Source organism: Sebastes umbrosus, chromosome 16, assembly GCF_015220745.1.
Source record: "Sebastes umbrosus isolate fSebUmb1 chromosome 16, fSebUmb1.pri, whole genome shotgun sequence".
NCBI lineage: Eukaryota > Metazoa > Chordata > Actinopteri > Perciformes > Sebastidae > Sebastes > Sebastes umbrosus.
Window position 1 is genome coordinate 11,153,800 of NC_051284.1, and position 24,055 is coordinate 11,177,854.

General features: G+C 41.9%; 1 protein-coding gene across 3 annotated transcripts in view; it reads right to left on the reverse strand.

Annotated features, from left to right (window-relative positions):
- Positions 1-1,494: 1,494 nt before the first annotated feature.
- Positions 1,495-24,055, reverse strand: part of prkd3 (protein kinase D3) — a 43,411-nt gene continuing 20,850 nt past the window's right edge. Inside the window, exons 3-19 of one of the 3 annotated variants that reach the window (XM_037746812.1) lie at positions 21,934-22,072; positions 17,891-18,022; positions 16,686-16,843; positions 15,625-15,817; positions 15,437-15,514; positions 14,577-14,763; positions 14,005-14,128; positions 13,703-13,780; positions 9,841-10,117; positions 7,991-8,043; positions 7,543-7,615; positions 7,335-7,441; positions 6,421-6,582; positions 5,412-5,510; positions 5,060-5,327; positions 4,481-4,566; positions 1,495-3,089 (exon numbers count right to left, since the gene is read on the reverse strand). In XM_037746812.1, coding sequence (XP_037602740.1) covers positions 2,916-3,089; positions 4,481-4,566; positions 5,060-5,327; positions 5,412-5,510; positions 6,421-6,582; positions 7,335-7,441; positions 7,543-7,615; positions 7,991-8,043; positions 9,841-10,117; positions 13,703-13,780; positions 14,005-14,128; positions 14,577-14,763; positions 15,437-15,514; positions 15,625-15,817; positions 16,686-16,843; positions 17,891-18,022; positions 21,934-22,072 — 2,388 coding nt within the window. In that variant the 3' untranslated portion in view covers positions 1,495-2,915. The remainder of the gene's footprint in view (positions 3,090-4,480; positions 4,567-5,059; positions 5,328-5,411; positions 5,511-6,420; positions 6,583-7,334; positions 7,442-7,542; positions 7,616-7,990; positions 8,044-9,840; positions 10,118-13,702; positions 13,781-14,004; positions 14,129-14,576; positions 14,764-15,436; positions 15,515-15,624; positions 15,818-16,685; positions 16,844-17,890; positions 18,023-21,933; positions 22,073-24,055) is intronic. The other 2 variants (XM_037746813.1, XM_037746815.1) reach the window with 2 other exon arrangements.

The window sequence follows — 24,055 nt, forward strand, 5'->3', positions numbered from 1 at the left end:
ACCTCTAAAAAAACTACAAAAAAATGGAACATAAAGACCTTATGGCAGGACGGTTGTATTGCTTTAGACTGTACAGGTCTACCTAATAAAGTGGACACCACCAAGTGTCTTTTTAAATCAATGTTTTAAGAAAAGCATGGATCACTGAAACTTTTACATCTAAGTCCAACCAGAGGAGGGAGACATTGCACTTTATTTCCTCAGCAGTTTTGCTCTAATCTCCTTTAGCTACACTTCTTCCACCATGAATCCTTAAATGTGACAAACACACGCTTCACTAAAATATGTGGTATGTTACAAGGGGGGTAGTTTGGGTTTTCTTTGTTCACTGCTTAATGTGTGAGGACCAACTCAGTGAACTCTAACGGTGCTGCTGTATTTATATAAAAGTCTCCCCCACAGAGGTTAATGGGGTCATCTGGCCTGCAGAGAGGACCCACATCTTGAAAACATCCAGACTAACAGACGCAGGACAGCAGTACCGAGTATCATTTAGAGGGGGAAAAAAAGAGATTCTTCAACCTCTCATCAGTGGCTATTAGATGATAGCATTGAAATAATGTTAGCCATGATTGCTAACAGTGGTCAGCCAGTTATCTACAGTAAATGCAGTAGAGAGACTGGTGGAGGAATCAAAGAAAGCACACTCACTTAAAAAGATTTTGGTAAATGAATGACAGCTGTGTATTCTCTGTAGTTTACGGTGAACTGCACCTTCAAACAATAGTCCCATTCTGAGACGTTTTATTCATACGGCGAGAGCCGAGCACACGTTTGATACTGGAAGGGATTCCATGATAGCGATTTCAAAGTCTTCCACAAACCTCCACTTCACCACCACCCTCTTTAACTATGTCATTACTCCCCTGTGGTGAGCGACTGGCTCGACAAGACTGCTCGGTGCGGTGCAACAATCACATCCAGCTGCTGAGAATGGGATCTGACATGTGACACCACCGCACACACACACACACACACACACATACACGCTCACTCACACATCGTGATGCAACATACACAAAACTAAAAGCCAGGGCTGCTTATGCATGCGTGCACACTGAGGTTGCTGAAATTAGGGCTGACTCGAATGCTTCGAAGCTTCGACCGTTGCCATGGTAATCGAGTTCCGAATTAGTATTGCGATGCTTCATTTTTCTTTTTTTGTATAAATACCAAAATAGCCCATGAAATAAGGAATAATCCCACATTATTCATGATTCATATTCAACATTAATTAGTTATTCTCAGAAGGATATTGCTGTTTTAGTATGTTTAGAGGTGTGTGTGTGTGTGTGTGTGTGTGTGTGTGTGTGTGTGTGTACAGTAGTGCGGCAGCAGCACTGTCCCGAAGCTTTGAATACCTTCAAATATTTTTTTTTTAATTAATTTTTGAAGCCCAAAAATGGTATTCGGGACAGCCCTAATGCACACTGAGGCGCTGAAATACAAAAATCGATTGTTAAAGTCAGGAGTGTGAACATAAAGACATTCAAAAACGTTTTCATTCTCAGCTGAGAAGTTGGGTTTTTATTCCATTGGTATGTACTGAAATATACAAAAACACTGACACCTGCCAATCCAGCGGCAACACAGACAGGAAGAGGACAACAGGAAAACAGGAACGTACTCCCATAACACACCAACAGAGCAAACTACAAAACTGTAGTACAATAAACTCCCATGTGAACCAAACTGTTAAGTACTGTCCAGACAAAAAGGGCTGTTGGTTGAAAAGATCCAGACGACATAACAAACAAGGACACCAATCATTTGTTCTATGTAAAACCTCGGTTGGCCGCCTCTGGCGATACCTAAAGAGCATCAAAAACACATATTCCAGAATCAGAGTGCTTAAAAAGTCACATTCAAGAATACTGCGAAAGTACAGAAATAAAGATACACAGAAACATGATGCTCTAACATAGAGTCCGTGCTGTTTTAGCCTCATGTTGAACAGGAAAAATGGCTCCATTATTGCATTTACTGACAATTCAGTGACTCAAGGAATTCATGTAAATTTTAGAAAAGGTTTGGAAATGAATGAACATATTTGGTCAGGTTATGTCGGCCACTGTCTCCAGGGGAAAGTTGATCAAACTTGCACACTATTAGCTGCCATTAACAATGAAATGTTGGGTGAAAATACCTGTAGAGGTTTGTTAAAATAAGCCAATAATGCGTGAGTTGCACCAACTTTCTCAAACTTCTTTTTTCAAACTTTGCACCTCGACTGGACACTCGAACATCGTTTGCTCTCCGTAGCAGCGAATAGTATTTCTATTCAATTGCTATGTTCAATGGTAATATAGTGCAAAAATCTACCACATTTACAAAATACATTAAAAAACGTACAAATATATGTGATAGTTCCAGTTTCATGCCAAAGGACAGTCTCACAAACAGTTGGGAATAATGAGAACGTTTTAAATTCTCAGACTGTAAATCCCTTGTGAAAAGTGCCCTTTACTCCTGGGGATAAGCTCTCTCTCCGATAAAGAACAGTCATATTATTACTCAAAGTTATCCAAAATTGTGTGTACATTAACTAAACTATTAAGTTCACCTTGTTTTGGTTTGTGATTGTTCTTAAAGATGAACCAAACTCGAGTAAATCCATGGAATGTTTTGATATCGTGCAAAAAGAAGATGAACACTCTTCTCTCCTGACAGTCTCTTAATGCGTTTCTGTGGGACGCATCTCCACCTGCGTTCTGCCTGTAGCAGCGCATCATGCTACAAAATCCTGTCGGGTTTTTCCCACTTTAAAGCCTCCGTGGAGTGATTCTCCACCTGATCGGCTTCTCTCTGTTTCCACAACAAACAGTCCCGGAGGGAAAATCCGCCGCTCCCAAAGTCTCCCTGTGACAATCCTCGTCTTTTTAATACATGTGGTGTAGTAAGTCCCCCCTGTGCCACTAGGGGTCCTCTTCCATGTCGTCCAGGTTGGGAGCCATGATGAAGTGTTTGGGGTAGCCGAGACTGTGTTCGTCTGCGTGCTCCTCCCAGCGAGCGTCGTCGCTCTCGTGGGTGATGTAACGCTCGCCTCGCCGCGTCTCAAACTCCCTGAGGTCCAACCACGTCTGATAGTCCTGAGGGAAAGAGACAGAAGCTTTTATACTCACTCACTACCTTAGTGAAGAGGTGTTCCTGACATAAAGTGATTGAATTCCTTTGTACCAGGGTCTGAAATTAAGTTTTTTCCTCACCTGCCACTGTGGCAGGTCACTGAACATTTCTACTGGCCACTCAATTTTTCTATCTGCCACTTTTGAAATGTAGTCTATGTAGAACGCTTTAGAATTGTAAACACAGTGGTACCAAACAGAAGAAATATGAAATATATCATGTAACCTTAATCCCTGACTATTTTTTAATTTAGGAATTGCTTTTTAAAGATAATATTTCTGTAATTTGTACCTGCCACACCCAACATTTACCCTGTATTTGGCAGGTGGCACAAATTTCATTCCCTGCTTTGTACTCTGGGCTTTTATGCTCAGTTTTTACTCTATTTATAGCTGAGTCACTATGTCTTGTACTACATGTCTGTCACACATTGCTATTTTCAAGTTGGGAAACTCAGAAATACCATCTATTCGTATGTGAGTTGTACTACTTGTGTTCTAGGACAGTTTTAATGATAAAGAAAATACTTTTATGCAATTTAAAATGGTGTGTGTATGCCCACAGGTTTATAAGACATCTGTATATGAATGGAGAATCATGTTCTGCATTTTGAACTACCCATGACCCATCATTCTGAGGAGTTGGAAGCAGGAAGTATATACCATTTCATCAAATGTGTCTCAACCTATTTCCTGTTGCAGTGCAAGGAATATATAAAAGAAGGAAGAGTCATTACGTCACTGAACTCACATTGGTGCCAAGCCCGTAGTATGCTACACATATTTGATTGTGATAGAGCATCTTTGTTATCAATAACTAACCAACCATCAAACTGTTAATGATATTCAATAATATTCAGGAGGGCTAACGTTAGCCAGCTCTCCCTGTAATGTTTCCTATTATTGTCAGGAGGTGGTGCTAATTGCCAAATTGTGACCTTTCCTTCTTTTATATTCCTTGTTGCAGTGTATGTGAATGACACCAGCTGACAGGAAGTAAACATGGACCCAAGCTGTTGCCTAGCAATGCAATTCCATTGAACCGTTCCATAGACATTTTATGCCTATATTTGTTTACATTTTGTCAGATATGCACCATGAAAGGTCATGCCGAATTAGCTATTAGCAGTCCCTGTTTGTACTGTAACCATTGATGTACAGACAACTTATCAGTGGACTGTTGATACTGAAGAAAACGTCCAAATGTGATGATTATGAGGCAATATCCTCGGAAAGTGTAAGTCACGCTGAATCTAAACAGTATCATGTATCATGTCTGTGTGTTCAGATGTGACTCTGAGAAGGAGGAGTGTGGTTTGGGTTAAAAGGTCGAAGATAATAAGGTAATATTTCACCTGTAACCAGGGATGGCTGAGACACTTGTCCACGCTGTACCTCTTCCTCATCTTGACTTGGAGAAGATTATTGATCAGATCTGTGGCTGTGAGGGGAATTGAAAATGAGCAGACTGTATCAATAAACTGAACTTAACAGATATAGCATCTCATACCAACAGCATACTAAAAGGGCGTGACTTTCAAAGGGACAAGACTCTCTAAAAAATGAAGATCAGCAAGGCTTACTAAACATCAGCCCACCTTCATCACTTTCACACTGTTTCACATTGTCATATATTTCACACTGTATGTGGGGGGAGCAGCGGCGGCTTTGGCAGCTGGGGAGGTTTGAGAGTGACTCATCTGGACCGCAGACAAAGAAAAGTCAGAGCAAAGAAAAGTCAGAGCAAAGGTCAGACGACTCAGACGTGTAGGTGGGGAGGACAGCTCTAAGGCTACATGTCTGAGTATCACTCTGACGCTTAACTACAGGCGCAACCAGGCCGCCAACAAGAGTGAAGGACGTACTAGCTTACCGCCAGATTAGATCAAGCAATTCTTGCTGGAAGGGGAAGAAGGGAACAAACGTCTTCTTACCCTCTGCTGAGATGTCCTTCCAGGGCGTAGGGGGGTACATGAAGGCAGCGTTCTGGATCTGGTCATTAATGTCCTCGTCCTCATTAAAAGGGAATGTCCCGCTCAAGCTGACGTACACGATGACTCCCACTGACCACATGTCTAAGGAGCGGTTGTAGCCTTTACTGCGCAGCACCTCTGGAGCCAGGTACGCCGGCGTGCCGACTACAGATCGCCGGAACGACTTCTCGCCGATGATGCGGGCAAAGCCAAAATCACACAGCTTTACCTATAAGAAGACAGACAAAATTGGTCAATGCATTCATACACATGCACCTGCATTAACACATATCCATTTTGTTTTCTCTTTTACCTGAGGAAAGGGCTCTGCGGAGGCCAGTAGTACATTCTCAGGCTTCAAGTCACAGTGAACAATGTTTTTGAAGTGCAGATGTCTCAAGGCCACCAGGATCTGTTGCAAGCAAAAGCAGACATTTAGCTAAATAAAATCCAATATAATCTCCAGTGTCTTAGTGTTTTAATGCATGGAGTGTCTGGTATAAACAGGGTAATGTTTGTATAATCTAAGCAGTAGAAGCTATAGATGCCATATGGAAAAATAACAGCAGTATAAGCATACAAATGACTTCCATCCTGACCAGTACCTTCGCATAAAAGACACATGATCTCATCTCATCATCCCATCTATATTCACGAGGCCTGGCGTAAGCTAGCGCTGTACGCATGTCTGCCCATGGCCCTGTACCAAAACCACAGCGCCTGGCTCCCCTATCCTGACCCTGACTTTGACAGAAGTCCTCCCGGCCACATCAGAGACAGGCCCGCCGCAGCTAATGGGGCTGTCGTTAATGGGCCCGCTCCTGTTTGGGACCTGGGATCCACGGAGGCCCGGGGGGGCTGCTTGCTCTTCTAATCAGGCCACAAAGCCACCAGCGTACTGCAGGCTGTAATCCATGGCCAGGGAGGAGGCCGTGATGCCACGCAGGGCCAATCCAGTAAACAATCCCCCCACCCCCAAATCAGCTCACCGCAAGAATAAACAGGCCCTGCAGCAGACGCTCAGTGGGCACCCCAAAAAACAGAAGGGGGAGCAGGAAAAGAAAGCTATGATAGAAAATAAAACACAAAAAATGCTAGCAAGAACTTCAGGAAGATGCCAAGGCAGTGATACACGCTGCAGATCAAACTGATTATCAGTTTATTTGTGATCAGCTGCTTTCAGAGAGAATATAGTAACATCAGGCTACGGAGCATTCCTGTTAAACTCAGCGTGTCAGTACTGGAATGTTAATGTTGAAGACTTGAGGAGAGAAAAGACAGAAAGAGATGTTGATGAAAGTTGTGGTTCTGCAGCAACGGACCTGTGTGACGAGGAACTTGGTGGTTCGTTCAGGCAGCTTGCTCTTCTCGCTGGACAGAATCATTTCCAGCATGTCGCCGTGCAGCTTCTCCATGACGACGAACACCCGCTCCGGCGTCTCAAACATGCACTCCAAGTTGACGATGCCTGGGTGGTGCAGATTCTGAAGAAAAGCAGAGAAAGACATCAAGTCCAAACTGATCCAGGAAGAGTGAGGGTACAACTTGGGAAAGACAGTTTGTGGCATGTACTATATATGGAGAGGCCTCTCACACTTTAAGCAGCAGTGGGTAGAAATGGAGCAAATATGATCACGGTCACTATATCCTGACAGTAGTGCATGAGACAGGTAATCAGAAAAAAAAAAATTTCCTCTGTGCTCCTAATGACATCTGCGAGCTGGAGTCTGTCGTCTCCCAGCAGCTGTCAATCACTGGTGAACTCCGATCAAACGGTCAAACTAGGCAGCGCTGATCAAATATGAATCAATATTCTGTTACTGTAATGCCTATTTCTCGCTGTTTTCAGAAACATCTTGTAGTGTACTGTTGAGCTGTAATATGAGAACGTTTGTGACCCACAGCCATGTTGAGAAAAATGTTGCTGTTGAGGAAATACCAAGCACCGCCCACCAGCCAGAGCACAGCCAATAGGAACGCTCAATAGGAATGCTCTTTCTCTGAAATGACCCGTGATTGGCCAAAGTCTCCCATCACAGGTTAGATTTTTTAAAGCCTGATAACAGAGCCATGAGGAGGTGCAGAAGTCTAGTTTTCTCTCAGATCACTTGAGTTACATTATGCTCAAAGGTTATTATGGAATTTCTGCCCAATGACGCCAAAGATATTCTGCCTACTGCAGGTTTAAAGTACACGCCAGACTTTGTTACATTCATTGATGGATTCCGGTCATTACCTGTAATATGGCCACCTCATTCCTTAGCTGGCTCTCCTGCTTGGTAGGAAATCTCATCTTGTCAATAACCTTGATGGCCACATCTCTGCCGCTCTTTCTGTGTTTACCTAAAATATCATGGGACATGGTCAAATGAATAAACAACCTACAAATGTGATGTACAATTCACAGTAGAGCTATATTATATAAAATGAAAAGCGAAACATACCTCCATATACAATGCCAAACTGTCCAGATCCCAGCACTTCGTCAGAGAATATTTGGTACACTGAGGCGATATCCTATACAGAGATGATTTGTTACTGTTTTTGTTTCTCTTTGAGTTTTTCCATTGGCAATCGGTAAAAGTTACATCATCGGAAAAAAAATGTTCTTCCAAAATGTTTTCTGGTATTGCCAAACATTTAACTTTCGCTCAATGCAGAAGTGGAACTGACACGAAAATCCTTTGACCAAACACACGGGTCAGCAGCTTCCCCATTTGTGCAACATAACAGCTTCTACAGGAGGTTTTTGGTAAAGCAACAGTAGGATACCATTTCTGATTTTTACCACAACAGATACTTTAATAACACATGAACGCATGCATGTGCAGGGCTGTGTGGGGAAATTGTGCAACATTTCCTCCTCTAAGAACAAAAGAAGCCCGAACTCACCACATTCTCCTGGATCTGGCAGTTGGACACAGATATGCTGATGGACAGCTCTTCTGGAGAGGAAAACACATGATGTCTCCACATTAAAAAAAACACCACTTTATCAAAGCATTAAATCTTTAATTGTAGTCAGAGACACATTGCTTGAATACTAGTGTTTTTTCAAGCTTATCGCAGCTGCATGCAATAAGTCACAGCCCCCACATAATGGACCATTTTATTACACAATAAATTGGATATAAAATTGATCTGGGAAGCTATGTGTGACCGAATGGTGCAAATATGCAATGCATTTCATAACTGGGAAGTTAAACAGGCCACAGGGGCTAATTCTGAATACAAAAACAGAGATGAAAGCAAGAGGAAAACATTTGGCTAATGATACACACCAACAAATTTAATTTCAATCTTTGAAAACAAATTTTAATTTGAAATGAGGAATGACCATATAAATCACACCAGTATTTTCAGATTAAATATCAGTATTATTTACCAGCTCATCTACGAATACTTAATGAATAAATGAGTACAGATCTATGGATGAGGACTGTTTTAAACAGCTCATTGTCAGTTCCTGTCTTTGTTGTTAAAGACCTGATAGAATAACACCTGACTACTGTGAGGGAGGCTCAGTTTCTGCACGGTCATGTCACTTCATTTGTCACTACTGTCATCTCTAAACCGTGACTTACTTCACAGCTTCACTTCCTTCAGCCTTTAGACTCTAACACAGGGTTTCCCCTGTCTGTAGAAAGCTGTGGCTGGCGACCTGGTTTTTTTGACCTCTTTAGCCAAGCTGATGCAAAGAAGGCCCTTCTTTCTAATTGAGTAAACCTCAAACTGTTCAACAGACACAATCAGGGTAAAGAAGGCGTTAGGTTTGTTTTGGCCGTAGAAGTTACTCACTTAGTTTCATGTTGAGTCAGGAAAAGCCCTGTAATATTACAAGTCATCACTGACAGGGGAAACTCTTGTCTCATACAAGGCACACAGTCATAAACTGACAACATTCCTCAACGATGTGTATTACAAACTATATACTGTATATACAGTATCTGTCTTAATTTCAGAATTTAGATGAGTTTTGCAAGCCAAAAGGTTTGGTATGGATCTTCCATATCGCCATATTTTCTGACGTCATCACCCAACATTTACAAATCCTTGAACAAAAACCCTCAATTTGAATAAGGTGTTTCAGTGTATTAAATGACTTTGTCTTTTTTATTGAATCAACTTTCTTTAATGAATGGAACTCGTCAGCTGTACGCCAACAAACATGGATATTTCATTAGATTAAAACATGTTGTGAATTTTGGAAATGATTACATCTATCTTTTTCCAATAAATGTTGACTTTTGGACTTTACAACGCTCTGGAGTTATTGGAAATGTTTGGACCACAAGAGTTGGAAACAATCCTATGCAGCCACCACTGGAATACAAATAGTACGATATTTACGATAGCAAAAAATATATCTTTTTAATTAGTTTTATATACAGACTTTTGTATAAAGTATCCAGAAAGTGTGTTATTGTGATTTTAGTTATACATGTGCAAACAAACTCAAAGCAGACAAACGCTGGCGCACCCCCTGTGATCTTTGGCGCCCCCCTAAAGGGGGCCCAGACCCCAGGTTAGAAATGTTCAATGAAAACATTATAAAACAATTTAATCACCTTTTGACTTCCCAGTGTCTACTTTAATATGATTGGTTGACTGAATTTTTTAAAAATATAATTTTTTAGAGAAGTAAATATGCAATATGTGAGTTCTATTTCAAGTTGTTTCCCCATTTCTTTCACCAAAAAAACAAAGTTTTTAGCACAAGAGAGCAGTAATCTTCTACTCACTATGATCTTTGCCCTGACCAGCAGCACTGGCCACACTGGGCTGAGGGGTGACGGGCATCAGCGCCTGTCTGATGGCTTTCTCCCAGCCCTGAGCCACGTCCATGCCGACCCCCGAGGCGGCCAGAGCGGGGCTGTGGTAGTGACTGCAGTTGTTCTCCCCTACGTAGTAGACCATGGTGGCTGTGATGATCTCAAAGCAGTGCGGGTTGCTGCCCTGGGCCAGATTGCTGTAGTCTCGGGACTGTTCCACCTGGAGGATCTCGGACAGAGGGATCTCCTGTTGGGAGGGGTGAGGGACGGAGATTACAACTACTGTAGTAACAAAAACAAACAAAACACTATAAAATATCATATTCTGCGTTGAGAGCATTTTCATCAAGTGACAGCTTCATTCATTTCTTTCTTTCTTCCACTGAGTGTTGCCTGCACAAACAACCAGTACCAGCACACACAACCAATACACCTGAGGCATTAATAATTTACTGGTGTCAAAAACAACAACATTCCTCAACAACACATGACAGTATAAAAGACTCCAACAGCAGATGCCCAAGCACATTTCTACATAAGTAACAACATGTATTATATAAGTCATATTATCTTTGAAGGAGAGGTAAGAAACAGGTAAAATAACAACAAAATAAAAACACAGAAATACACACAGAAATACCTCACTGGATAATTAGATCAAATATATATTTTTTAAATTTGCTCTCTTTACCAAGTTGACAAGAGTCCTTCAAAAAACATCAAGTTACTAATTTTGTAAACGTAGATGCTACTTTTTTTAAAGGTGATTATCTCATTTAAAAAAATGTAAACAGAAAATCTTATTAAAGTAGAAAAATACAAAACGATGTACCACCAACAACAACAATAACATGACAGAAACTAGAATACAGACAGTAACACTCACTCACTCCAAAGGTCTCCTCACTCGTTGGGTGTAAACACACACAGTGTTGATTATATAGTCCCAGCTCTAACTTTCCCCTTTACTCTTCTCTCTCTTGTGAGCACATACAGAAAGGACAGTTTGGAACTGAGCACACTTTAAAAGTCCCACCCTTCCCCTTCAGACTCACCGTCAAATCAAAGAGAGGGAGGGAGGCTCATAAATTTAAAAAACACAAGGGAAGTTGCAGCCAATGGGGGCTCGCGGAGGCACACGCTGTCCCCTCCGCGTGGCTCACCGCAGAGTATCAGATGAAGTGCTTGTGGTTAACGGGGCCGGGTCACGTGAGCGGGGGCCCTGCGGCGGCTCAAGTGCTCTGGTTCCCTGATTACAAGGCAGGGCCAGCCAGAGGCCCCATCTGAGCACGAGCCGCTGGCGCTACCGCTAGCCACTGAGACGAAAGGCACGGCAACTACCGTTCCTCCGCAGGGTAGTGGGCGGGTGGGTGTGTGTGGGTGCAACGTTTGAGTGCGACAGGACTCAATCTGGCAGAGACAGAGAGAAGCCCCCTCACCCCATAAAAAGGCTCTTCAGAGAAAAGCCACAAGTACAGGGGTCTCGTCTTCAAACGGGGAGCCGTTATGGCTTCCAAATGGGAGAAAATGGCTGCCATGCCTGGCAAGCGAGGGACTCGACCACGCGACCACCACTAATCAGATTGGAGGTAAAAAAGAAAAGAGGAAAAAAGGGGAGGACAGTGGCCACACACTGATGAGCAGCAGGCTAGAAACTTCAGAGAAATGAGACCAGGACAGACGGTTTCCCGGATGCATATGGAGAATCTGTGGTTTTTCGAAGAAACCCCTCAAAGAACCTTTTTCTACTGCAGGAAATCATCTCACGTTATCTATCATTGGATAAAAAGTCAGCTACTCTGAAGGAACAAAGACCAAACTTTGAAGTATGAAAAGAAGGCATTTACAGCTATAGCCTTCAATTAGCCTCCTGAATGTCTTGAAACGTGCCAAGTTGATAATAAAGAGCCACATAAAGCTGCCAGTGAACACACCCTGAGGAGTCGGGCCCTGCTGAGGTTTTCCTCTCCAGGGCTTTAGTGGCAGGGGATGCAGGGTGTGACACAATAATTGGGAGAGAACGGTGTTTTTCAGGCTTTTTCTCACAAACATAAGAGGGAGATAGTAAGAAAGAGCACACAGCTGCGTATAAAAACACCTGTTTGATACACACACACTCAAAAGTGAACGTGCTCTGGAAATTCTGCACTCCATCCCACTGCAACACAACTCTGACCACAGCTCAAAGAGGTGTCAAAGTCTCAAAACACACAAAGGCGACATGAACAATAAAATTATTACACCCTCCCACAATACACACACAAGCACACACACACAAAACCACCAACACACATGTGGAAGTCTTTACCTTGCAGGCTGTAGCTCCCTCCCTCGGTCCTCAGTGTGTAATTACTGTGCTATTAAGCCCCTGCGGCAGTGTAATGACTGACTACGGCGCTGGCGCTGAGCGAGGAAGTGTCACACACTCTCTCCACAACTGATTTTACATATCAAGATTACAGCGTTTCACTCACAGACGCCACTTATGTTGGAATGAATTAAAAAAAAAGATCAAAACTTTTTCGGTTTTTCATGCACTGGTCAATTTTGAGATTTTGGGCTATTCTGCTTCTATATTATGTCTCCTTGCAGACTAGTGGAAAGAAAACATCCATAATGCACATTTAGGTGTGTATTCTACTACATTTTGTGTATTTGCGTCTGTAGATTTCTTTTAAATTCTCCAAAAGTTAGCATTAGATAATGCCTATGCATTATGCATATTTAAACATCAAATTTCATTTTCTCAAAATGTATTTTTTCTCATACTGTGAGCCAGAAATCTCCACTTCAGTAGCACTTACATCCACCAAACTTTCAAATTTCATTACTATCTATATTCTGAAGGATTTTACAGAGGGGTTTGTTCATATATCATTCATAGCCTGATTTATAGAACATTTAATTGCAAAAAACATGACGAAAATGTTTTTTTGTTTTTTTTTTTATGGCTGACAGTATTTTCTGATTTACGGAGTGATAAAAAGAAATATCCAAAATTCCCTCTTGACTTTAATATGTCAATGAAAAGAAACAAGAATTTTGAAACCTGGCTTTATCCAATGTTCAGATTTCTGTTCTGGAAATGCTAAGATAATGCATCATTTGCATATTTAAACATTTCAGAAAATTAGTTACATAAAAAAAGAATTGCCTTAATGAAAGTAATCAACTGGGGAAGTTTCATGGTGGTATCTATTGGATAAAATTTGTACCCTATAAAACTCACCGTATGGTTTTCAAGAATTCAGCCATGTTAAAGAATCATCGTGAATCAAAATTCTCCTGTAAGTCCACTTCTTTTTTTAAACTTGGGGATCCCTATTGTCAAAAGTTTGACACTCTCTTCAAAATCCCTTCAAAAGCCCCATCTGATCTGACGCTACAGCTTAAGATAGTAACTTGTTAGTGACTTGATCCTTTCGCTTCAGACAGGGAAGAGACCAGGCTGCAGGGTGAAAAACCACAGGGGGAATTTCAGCGGGCCGAACTGACCTCAGCGTAGTTTACAGTTGCAACACAAAAGCCCTAAAGTTGAGTCACACCGCTACCGCTGGTTAGATTGTATTTACATACCTCTCATAAATGTGACACACAATGTTCAAACATGGCTCCCTTCTAATGACTTCAATAACACCACGTTTGAATCATAAGAAAGTAATGTAATGGTACATTATCTTGTTACTCACCGTGGACTCAAACATCCAACCAATTTGCATTAAGCTGCTCCGTTTTCTGACATCTTAATAAATGCTTGTGTGCGTTTGATGTGGAGGAGAAGAAATGAATTTTCCACGAATATAGCAGAGATGATTTTTAGTTTTATGCTTACTTTGTAGAACTTGGCTCCGGTGTCGTTCTGGAAGAGACTCAGACTCTTGCTGTCCAGCCTCCAGAAATGTCTCTTCCGCTGTTCAACGGGGGAAAATGAAACACAGTTTAGTTAGTCCAAAATGACTAAACGTACGTCACCTACCCATATTACAGTATAGTTTCACGAGGAAAATACCTTCTGTGCTGAATTCAACACATGTGAACAGCTTTTGGAGAAGGAGTTTTCCCCAGCATACAGGCTAAGCAAAGCCCATTTCAGACTGGGCTCCTTTGTTGGGCTTTTGGGGTTATCAGTCTTACCAGGTTGTCCCTGCTCGTATAATGAACCATCCAGCCCTCCTTCACCACAGTCGAGCTCCGCCTCTTGGTGTGTTTGATGGACTGGACCACCCGCATCAGAGGGATGTTGCTGCTAGTAGAAGGGCTAGACACACACGCACAAAGATTTCATGAATCAATATGACTAACTCTTTTAGAGCAAAATATACTGACACAGTAACAGGTTGCATTTTAATTGACCTGTAGCTAGCTCATGAAACCTTTTATATTTGCTTTTCTAACCACCCAGTGTCTGGTAAGTCTTTCCTGACACAAATCCTGCACAGGAAGTGATGCACTTTATGTTTGCAGCAGTGGCAATACTGCTGGAAACATGAAACGCACACTGCTGGTGTAGAATAAACATAGGAATTGGGCAGTTAGACCTGGTGGTTTAAAACATAACCGCAAAGTCCCCGGTTTGAATCAGGTTGGTGACCTTTGTTGCACGTCTTCTCCCTATTGTTTATTGTCACTTTCTACTGTACCAGTCATAATGCTTGCCACTGAAATGGCTAACTGGATAACTTCCACTTAAATCAACATCTCCATACCTAATAGTCTTGATGGGCTCTTCGTCCTTCTCTCTATCCAATAAGGGAGAATCCATGTCGAACATCCTGTCCTCTGGGGTGGAGGGTTCCTCTAGGTCGTCAAGTCCTCTGCCGCCGTCCATATCGCCGCTGTCCACCTCCATAGTATCCATGGTGGTGTCGGAGTCTGGGCCGGGGCTGGCTGGCTCTGCACATGTACAGTACATTAAATATATATATTTTTTAATGATGATGATTATTTTAACAAATGTATTATTATTATTATTATTATTATTATTATTATTATTATCTATATTATTATTATCTATATTATTATTATTATTATGTTATTATGATTATTATTATTAATAATAATAATAATAATCATAATATCATAATAATCATAATCATAATAACAATAATATTTTTCTGTTGTTCTGTTACTCCTTGCTTTTATTATATATTATTTATTTATTCCTCCTTTTCTTTAATTATTTTTCTTTTTATTATTTACACTTACTTACTTACCATTATTATTATTATTATTACGATTATTATTATTATTATTATTTATAATATTTGGGCTGTTTGTTTGACTGTTTCTCCTTGCTTTTATTTTATTTTATTTATTTATTTTCTCTTCCTTTTCTTCCTTTGCTTTATCTATTTTTCTTTCCCCTCACATAAAAATATTGCTTTTGGATTTATGATTATGTTATGGCATGTTCTCTGGCTTATTAATTGTTGTATGATGAAACAATTAGGTATCTTAGAGAACAGAGCACATGTATAATAATAATAAAAAAACATTAGTTTTTTTTTAGTTGCAAATATTTGAAGGTGCACATATCAGAGCTATACAACTGTGACTGTGAACTTACCTCCATTGAAGTCCACCTCCCCCAAACAGTCTCTAGGTACCTTTGAAGCACATCGCTTATGGCAGTTGAATCTACAATCTGGCAGATAAAATTAAAAAAATGACTCAAACACATGATAATGAAAGTAGAGCATCACCAAAAATGTTCTAAAAAATGTCTTTGAAACCCTTCACATATAGTAGTCCTACCTTTACACTGCATGCCCTGGCGAAAGAGCCCCTTGAGCAGACGCTTGCAGTACTGGCAGATAGTGGGACGAGTGTAGGTGTGAATGGCGAAGGTGTGCGGCACCTTGACCCGTCCCAGCACCATCTTCTCCATCCAGATGGGCCTGCCGCTCCAGGACAGGATCCGCTTCCCTGCCTCCTGATGGGACCTCTGCTGCGGGGGTTGGAAGATGGAGGGACATTGGGAAGAATTAAAAACCATATGCAGGAAGGAAGTGAAGGGGAAAAATAAAGAAACAACAGCCTCGAAGGGAGTATTCGAGTGACAGGGGAAGACAGAGTGAATAATGACATGGCAGAACAAGAAGAGAAAGAAATCAGTGGAAAAAGGAAAAAGAAATCTGTCATACTGAGTCTGCATGACTTTGCATAGTTAACACGATCCCACTGGTCCAAAACCGGTTATTAGATTTGTCATGTTTTTACCACATATGAGCATTTAGTTCTGATTTTATATGATAAATCAAGCTGGAAGCTCCTGACAGAAATGGGAAGGAAGCATACTTTCATTCTCATTTTCAGACTTTTAATGTCATTAGCATAATTCCATTTCCTGATGACCTTTCTTGGGGACACACACAAGAGGGGAATATTCCAGTGCGGGCTTATGCAAAAAACTGTTTCATAAGAAGGATCTCTCCACAAAGCTCCGCGCAGCTCAATTCAATTTTCTGCATCAGTGGTATTCTACAACAGGGCCCGGGAGATTCACCCATGGAGAAGAGCCAAATTTGATAAGTTTAGACACGTTTAACAGTTGAGACAAAGCTTGTGAGCAGCATGCGGGATTGACTGCCCCACATTCTTGGCCCACTCACCTGGCTCCTGGTCTGATTTAGGATGCTGTCTAAACTCCAGCCAGCTCATTTTATGTGCGAGGATAATAAAAATCATTACATAACGTATCCCCCCTTCATTCAGAGAATAAGCAGATACTGATGTCTTTCAAACTTTTCAGTGCTCTTTTTTCTTCATTTCTATCCAAGCATGTGCGTTTAAGTAACCAACCAATTAGAACTCACCTCGTCCAGGATGACCACGGCATTTTCGACAGGTGCCGGTCGGGGGACGGAGAGGGACGGTCCAGGCAGGGAGACATTGGACAATCGCCTCTTCCTGACACCAGTACAGTTATTTGGGATCTTAAAGGCGCAGCGCTTGTGGTAGTTGAGCCCACATCCTTAAAACATAGAAACACAACTGACATAAGTCATAAGAACTAAGGTAGGATAAAGGCTTCAGTACAACCTGCGAGGTGAAAAAGATGTGAACATATTTTCATTACGCAAATTGGCCACAAGATGGTCCCACAGATGGCTTGAAAAGTAGAATTTATGACTATGAATGTTTCACTGGTAAATAAATCACTACTTAAAGAGGACCTATTATGCTAATTTTCAGGTACATACTTGTAATTTGGATTTCTACTAGAACACGTTTACATGCTTTAATGTTCAAAAAACACTTTACTTTTCTCATACTGGCTGTGCTGCAGCACCTCTTTTCACCCTCTGTCTGAAACGCTCTGTAAAAGCCAAATCTGTTCTGATTGGTCAGCTGGCCCACTCTGTTGTGATTGGTCAACCGAACCAAACTCTTTGGACTCCGCTCCAGCTCCGCTCTAACTAGCATTGTTTGAGGGCATACCAAACTAGCCGCTAGGCAGGTATTATGCAAATGTGTTACTTGGTGACATCACCACGTTACGGAATAAAAGGCATGACTTCAAGCGAGGCGTTTCAGGCAGTTCAGGAGCAGTGTTTCTGTCGGGGAGAGTTACTCCCTTTGGTGAGGACTTTGGACTTTGTAACTTTGCAGAACTTTTACATGCACAAAAAATTATATAACACACTAAAGGAAAGGGAAAAAGCACAAAAGCATAATAGGTCCTCTTTAAATTTAAGTCATAGTCAGAGGGGACTTCAAATGCCACCTAATGTCATGAAAATTAAAAGCATAATTCAAATCTGATCCAACGAGGACTAAAAATGAAAGTCAAGCCGACGTGCCATACTTTCAGTGGGATCTGAATGTCAAGAATCTCCCTGGTACATTGTTGAGGTCAGAGATGTGGTGTGTTTGTGTGTGGATGCAGTAGGAAAAAGGCTGGATTTTTGTCTCTGAGATACAGTGAGAGGGTTTGGAGTTGGTTAGCTCAAAGGCTTGGGGTTCTATAGTATTCAACAAGGTGTTTTTGTGTGTGTGTGTGTGTGTGTGTGTGTCTTACCTTCACATTTGAGCCCCTGCCGAACGAGACCCCATAGCATCTCCCCACAGTAGTCGCAGAAGGTGGGGGCCTTGTAGGAGTGGACATAAAGGGCATGGGGTCGGATCTGGAAGTCTTCAACTGTGGCTTGAGCTAGAAACAATACACAAGTGGTATATCACTAAAAGCTGGCGAAAGCAAAACAAATCTGGAAAACAGTTTGTAACAAAAAACAAAACTGATGAGAAAAGATTAAATCAAAAAGACAAGAAGAGAGAAGCCATTTATCACATGTTTGGCAACTATTTCACACAGTTTTTTAATATAAAACCAATATTGAAGACAATACACAGTCTCACTTTATGTGTATGTAATGAGAAAAAGTAATCTAATAGAAATGAGATTCTCTCTGCAAGAGCTCTGATACAAACAAATAAATATCTGACTTCAAGTGCTACATCTGCACTGCTGCAATAGAGGGCGCCACATCTGCAAAAAGACACTATTTCAATGTCATCACTCCATGTATGAAAGTGATAGGGCACACCCAAGAGACAGCATGTAAAATGCAGAATGACCCTGTTGTATCAGTCCATCTTTGTTATTAAGAACACAATATCAAAACCAACAGGGCCGTGGACGCGTCCCTCTTCCTGTTTCTCTCTTATTTTTCCTTCATGTCTCCGTTGTTTTGTGTCCCACTGAGCTCATTGTTGGAAGCTAGCGTCGGTTAATCGTGTCTGTGACTCATCAAAGATGTGAAGATGAGTAAGATACTGAGAAGTGACTGCTGCCAAAACCTGTGTGTGTGTGCAACTGGAGCTTCAGAGTTTGTATTAGCAACGTGTTCCTGTGCAATCATTTATGTGGACGCGGTGACCGACCAGGGTTAATCTTTACACTCGGGTTAAGCATCAAAACCTGTGCGGTGGCGATGGTGATGTCATTGTGTGTGTGTTAGTTTCCTTTGAGGTGATTCAACCAAACACATTTGCTCTTGGACAACTGAGGACAGCTGTTGTGACTGTGATGAGATGCAGACTCAAACAACAAATATGACATGTGGCCAGTAAAATAAGGAATCTGCTCCATATAAAGCAAAGAGAGAACATCCTTTAAGCAAGAAATCAATTAAAGATTTGGAGCACAAAAAAAACCTTTAGATGTCACAGAAATCCTCACGGGCAATAAAAAGCCTTTCACACTGAATCAATCAGATCGGTTGATGTTGAAAAGAATGCAACATTTCCACAGGCAGAACAAGGTCAAAGGTCAATTTTAGGGTCAACCCAAATAACAAAACTTTTTCTTAATTTTTAACTCACTTCCTGAGATATTCATATTCATGCAACACCATCAATACAAGCCACATTTCAGAGAAGTATTGATGGCTTGTGGGGGTGAATTGGGGTTTGATTTGAAAGAGAAGAAAGAACAGGGTCACATGTCACGGGGGCGAACATAGCTCCCCAGCAGGGACACATGAAAGAGCGGCATTCATGAGCTTTTTCACACACGTCTGCAAAACAACTGGCCGCTTCTTAACCGCCGCGGCGTTATGTAATGCTTGTCGTGCTAATTACCATCAAACAACAGCAAACATAAACTCCACACGTTGTTTTTCGCAGCGCTTCTCACGAACGGAGGGGCTCGCATGAATGCGCTATCTGTTTGCTTTGAGGTGCAGAGAGTTCCCATTTGGAGGCCACAAGTTTCCATCGGACAAAAAAACAAGCTTGCCGTATTTATGACAAACAGAAGTAAAATGTGATATCAATTGCGCGCTGAAAGCGGTGGTGGAGAAGGAGCTTGTGAACGTGGGTGAGAATTTAAGGGAGTGAAAAACAGAACAAAGGGACAATCGGTCAGGCCAAACCTCAAACCTCATGGGTCGAGATGGCCTCGGCGGTGTCCGCTGCGTCCAGGGCCGCCCCGCACATCAGAGCGTGTTTACACTCCGCGTGTCTACTACAATCACTTACTGCAGGAAAAACAAACCCTCTTCTTTGAGCCCACGGCCAAGAAAAAGCCACTTCTGCCTCCCTCTCGCAGCGAGAGAAATATTCAGACCGCCTCTCTCCCACAGCCGCGGAATCCAACAACAGGTTGGTTAAAAAACTCAACGGAAGATGACAGGAGACAAATTGTGGGGCTCATATTTTCTCTGAGCCAAATGAAGGGCTTGGGAACGTGGATCTCTCGGCTCGTGCTTACTCAAACAAACTTGTCTGACATGCAAAGCCCCTCTCATGAAGAGTGTTAGATGAAATATTAAAAAACTGCATGTGTTGCATGTGCAGCAAATCTGAGATACGACTCTTCTATGACAGTTTTCATCAAGTATATCTCCGGATATACACTGTCAAGCTCCACTGCTGGAGCCTACACCTGCAGACGGATTTGTTGAGGTAGGGGGGGATTAGAATGAGAGAAAGAGAACGACAAAGACTGACACAAAAGAGAGCGCAAGACAAACACAGACAGTCAGAAACAAAAAGAAGGAAGTTCTCCAGTCTTTAGTCTACATTCCTCAGCACTGATGCCTGGAGTATCCTCGGATCCTGAACCTATACAATCATCCCCCGTCTAAGTCCTCGCAAACAATACTCCCAGCCCGGGAGAGAGGGGGAGATATCCAGCACAGGTGGTGTCAGGTGCTTCCCAGTGGAGACAGATGGAGCAGGAGAACGGATTAGAGCAGAACAGATACTCTGAGCCGTTTGTTGGTCTCGGCGCTGCGCAGGAAGCTGATTCATTCATCGCAGGAAGTGACAAAACACCTGCTAGAAAGGTGGACCATCTGATGGAAACTTTTGTGAGGAAGAAAGAAAATAAACGTATCGCAACAAGCAGATGAGTGAGCGGGTGATTCACTTGCCAGTTGACGACATCATATTGCACAAGAATAATATTTCATTTGGACAGCAACTTTTCAGTAAGAACAACGGGACTCTGACCCACTGAGGTGCACGTGAACAAGACACTACAGGCTGTGTTTACTGGAAGGTGTGTCAACTATGACTAGGCACAAAACATGGAACACAGGGAGCTTCCTCCTGTTTATTAGTTTTAGACCATTGTTTGGACTTTAAAACTTGGTTTGTACTGCTTGGTGGATTTTTATGTCCTTTTTTCTCCTGTTTTGGACATCCAAAGAAGCAAGACCTTAAAGGGGAACACCACCCAAATTAAGAATACCAGTATGTTATTTCCATGGCCTAGTAAAGTTCAATCAATATTTGTGAACATGAGCTACTCTCTCTCAAAGCCAGAAACCAGAGAAGCAAGTCTTAAACTTGTGATGTCATAGGGTATGAAGCCTGGAGCTGCTCCATAGACAATGCATGGGAGACTGATTTTATGGACCCAGAATTAGTTTGTTTTCTTTTTTATATCCAAATGAGCTTTATTCTATTGTAGTGTTGTCAGCTGTGAAACAGAAAATGTCCCCATATACTTATTTCATTCCCTCAGAGTCTTCTACGACATCTCTCCCAATTCATTGTCTATAGAGCAGCTCCGCACTTTATACTTGATGACATCACAAGTTTGAGTTTTAGCACTCTAGTTTTTGGATTTGGGAGAGAGTTGTTCATGTTTGCTATTATTTTTTGGACTGTCTTAGACGACCATAGGAATAACATGTATGAATTTTGAAAATGGCCGTAGTGCCCCTTTAAGTTTAAGTTTCTTTGGACAATCTTTGCTGATATTTCAACTGACACGAGCATAAGAATGTAAATTAAAAAAAGGCAAAAGGTTTTTTTGGATTTCCCATCATTTGATATAAAAACCTTGAAGATTCTCAATTTAAGAGGTATAAGCTCTTGAGCCTGGAATATTAAAACCTCTTGTTCATTCTGTACCTTTGTATATGCCAAGAGGAACAGTTCACAAAGGTCTGTTGAGTCAAAGTTTTTTTTTCCCCTTTGCAAAGATACTAAGTAGCAATTCAGGTTAGTACTACTTTGTTCATGTTCTAACTAATCTGAGAAGCTGGAGAAAAACAGTGTGCAAAACTCATTTAACACATTCAAGGTATAGTTCCACTACAGCCTACTTACCAGAGAGCACCACTTCTATGAGGTCTCCTTCGTGGATGTCCTCCGCCGAGGTCAGCCTCTGCAGGATGTTCTCGTCGCTTAAGTCGTGGCGGAACAGCAGGATCTTGTCGTACATGCCGAAAAAGCCACACTCCGGGAACTGGAGAGAGGTGGAGATACGAGGGAAGATATTAGTGAAGTTCTAAGTGTGATAAATAATGACAGATGACGTAATGTGTAAGCAGAATGTCTGGACATTGATGGTTAATGATGCACTGTGGTGGGTCCACATCTGATACAGCAACTAAGAGACAAAGAATGAAAAAGAGATACTGATCAACCTTGTTACTCTGACATGTATTTACAATCTTTTCTGTAGTAAACCTCCTGTAAATACACACAAGCGCACACTCATGTTACGTCATTACCAGTGGCTTACATCACCACCAGTATGGGAACTGGAGTATTCTCAGGAAGAGAGCTCCTGCTGAGACTTCCTTTCTTCCCTTCAGAGGACTCTACACTATAAAATACCACTAAAAGGACCATTCAGACAAGAGGAAGCATTTGATGTATTAGTTATTTTCTTAAATACATGTACACAATGAAAAATCATCTGGACTCCAGCATGGCCAAGACCCCCAACCTCGTCAGTCACCGTCACTGACGATGTCTGGGCCAAACTAAACCTAGACAAGACCGGGTCTGACCTGGAGCTGAGTGCACAGACGTAAAGTCACGTGATCAAGGAAGGTGGCGGAGAGGAGGGTGGGAGGAGGGGGTAAACATCCTGAGAGGAGTAGAGGAGAATCAGCTCACAGGAAGTGCAGCGCCAGTCAATACTGAGTCACTTCCTGTGCTGAGGCCAGCCCATAGCCTCTTAGAGAGCAATGTTCTTGACAAATTATATGAACACATACACCAAAAAGTATAAATGCAAATATCTACTGTACACATACACCATTTTGAGTACCAGCTCTCCTGTCCTGCACAGCATAACATCACTTTGCCAACCTGACAGTGCAGAAAAAGCCGATCAACAGTAGATGGATGTTCAGAGCTGTCCTGCATGGTTTCTATCAAAGTGGGATTTGGGGCGTAGTAATTTTTTACACCGTGCCTTGGGCCCGGTCTCGGTGCCAAGCAGGCTGGTACTGGAGGATCCACCAGCTGTTTCCCCCTGAACCAGGGTCACACACAATGGCCCACATAGAACAATGCCACTGCGACCCAGGAGCATCAGGGTTGGCAAAGCGTCTGGGCACGGGGATGCACAAGACACCTGCAGCCTCTCAGCTGCCAAGAAACACAGATACAGAGACGGCAAGACAGATTGATGGCTCAGGAAAACATGGGTGTATCAGGTGACTCGTGTCAAAAAAGCCAGAAGAATGAAATGCAAAAGGCAAAAATGTGATTCTGCACAGAAACTGATGACTACTGAGGCCTCCTCTGTTCTTTTAGGCAGCAGAGTGGACTAGTGGTTGGACAGAGAGACACTCCAACAAAGGACCTGGTCCCCCTGCCCCCAACTTACACTCTGATCTCCCAGTGGAGGAAAACAAGTTCCCTTCAGGGATCAATAAAGTACAACATCATAACACATAACATCACTTCTTGTACAGCAATGGGTTTTTTCCCATGAAAGACTCTGCTTAGAATAGCATTCATCAACTGTCTACAGGCTCACTCTAGGAATAAAGAACATGTAGCTATGGCAGCAATATTTCCTCGGTGTACATAATATACAACGGTTGCGCTGCACACGATGCAATGTAAGACACGCTGGACCAATCAGTCAGTAACCATGATATTGTTTTTGGAAAGATACAAAGCTGTTCAGCATTCCAGATGTGATATATATTCAATTGAGATGCATAACTCACTGGCAGATATCTCAAAGCCAAAACCATCAGTGTTGCTAGATTCTACTGGGGATATTTGGAAAAAATATGTTGAACCTTTTACATAAATATGACAATTCAATTCTAAGTGAATGTGTGTTGAATTACTGCATTATGTCCATCTCAAAATTACCCCAATAATTGCTAGAATGGTCCTTCCCAAATGGGGATACTGAGGTTGTGTGAGGTTAAAGCTTGCATATAGTGTGAAATTACAGTATGTACAGTATGAACTGCAT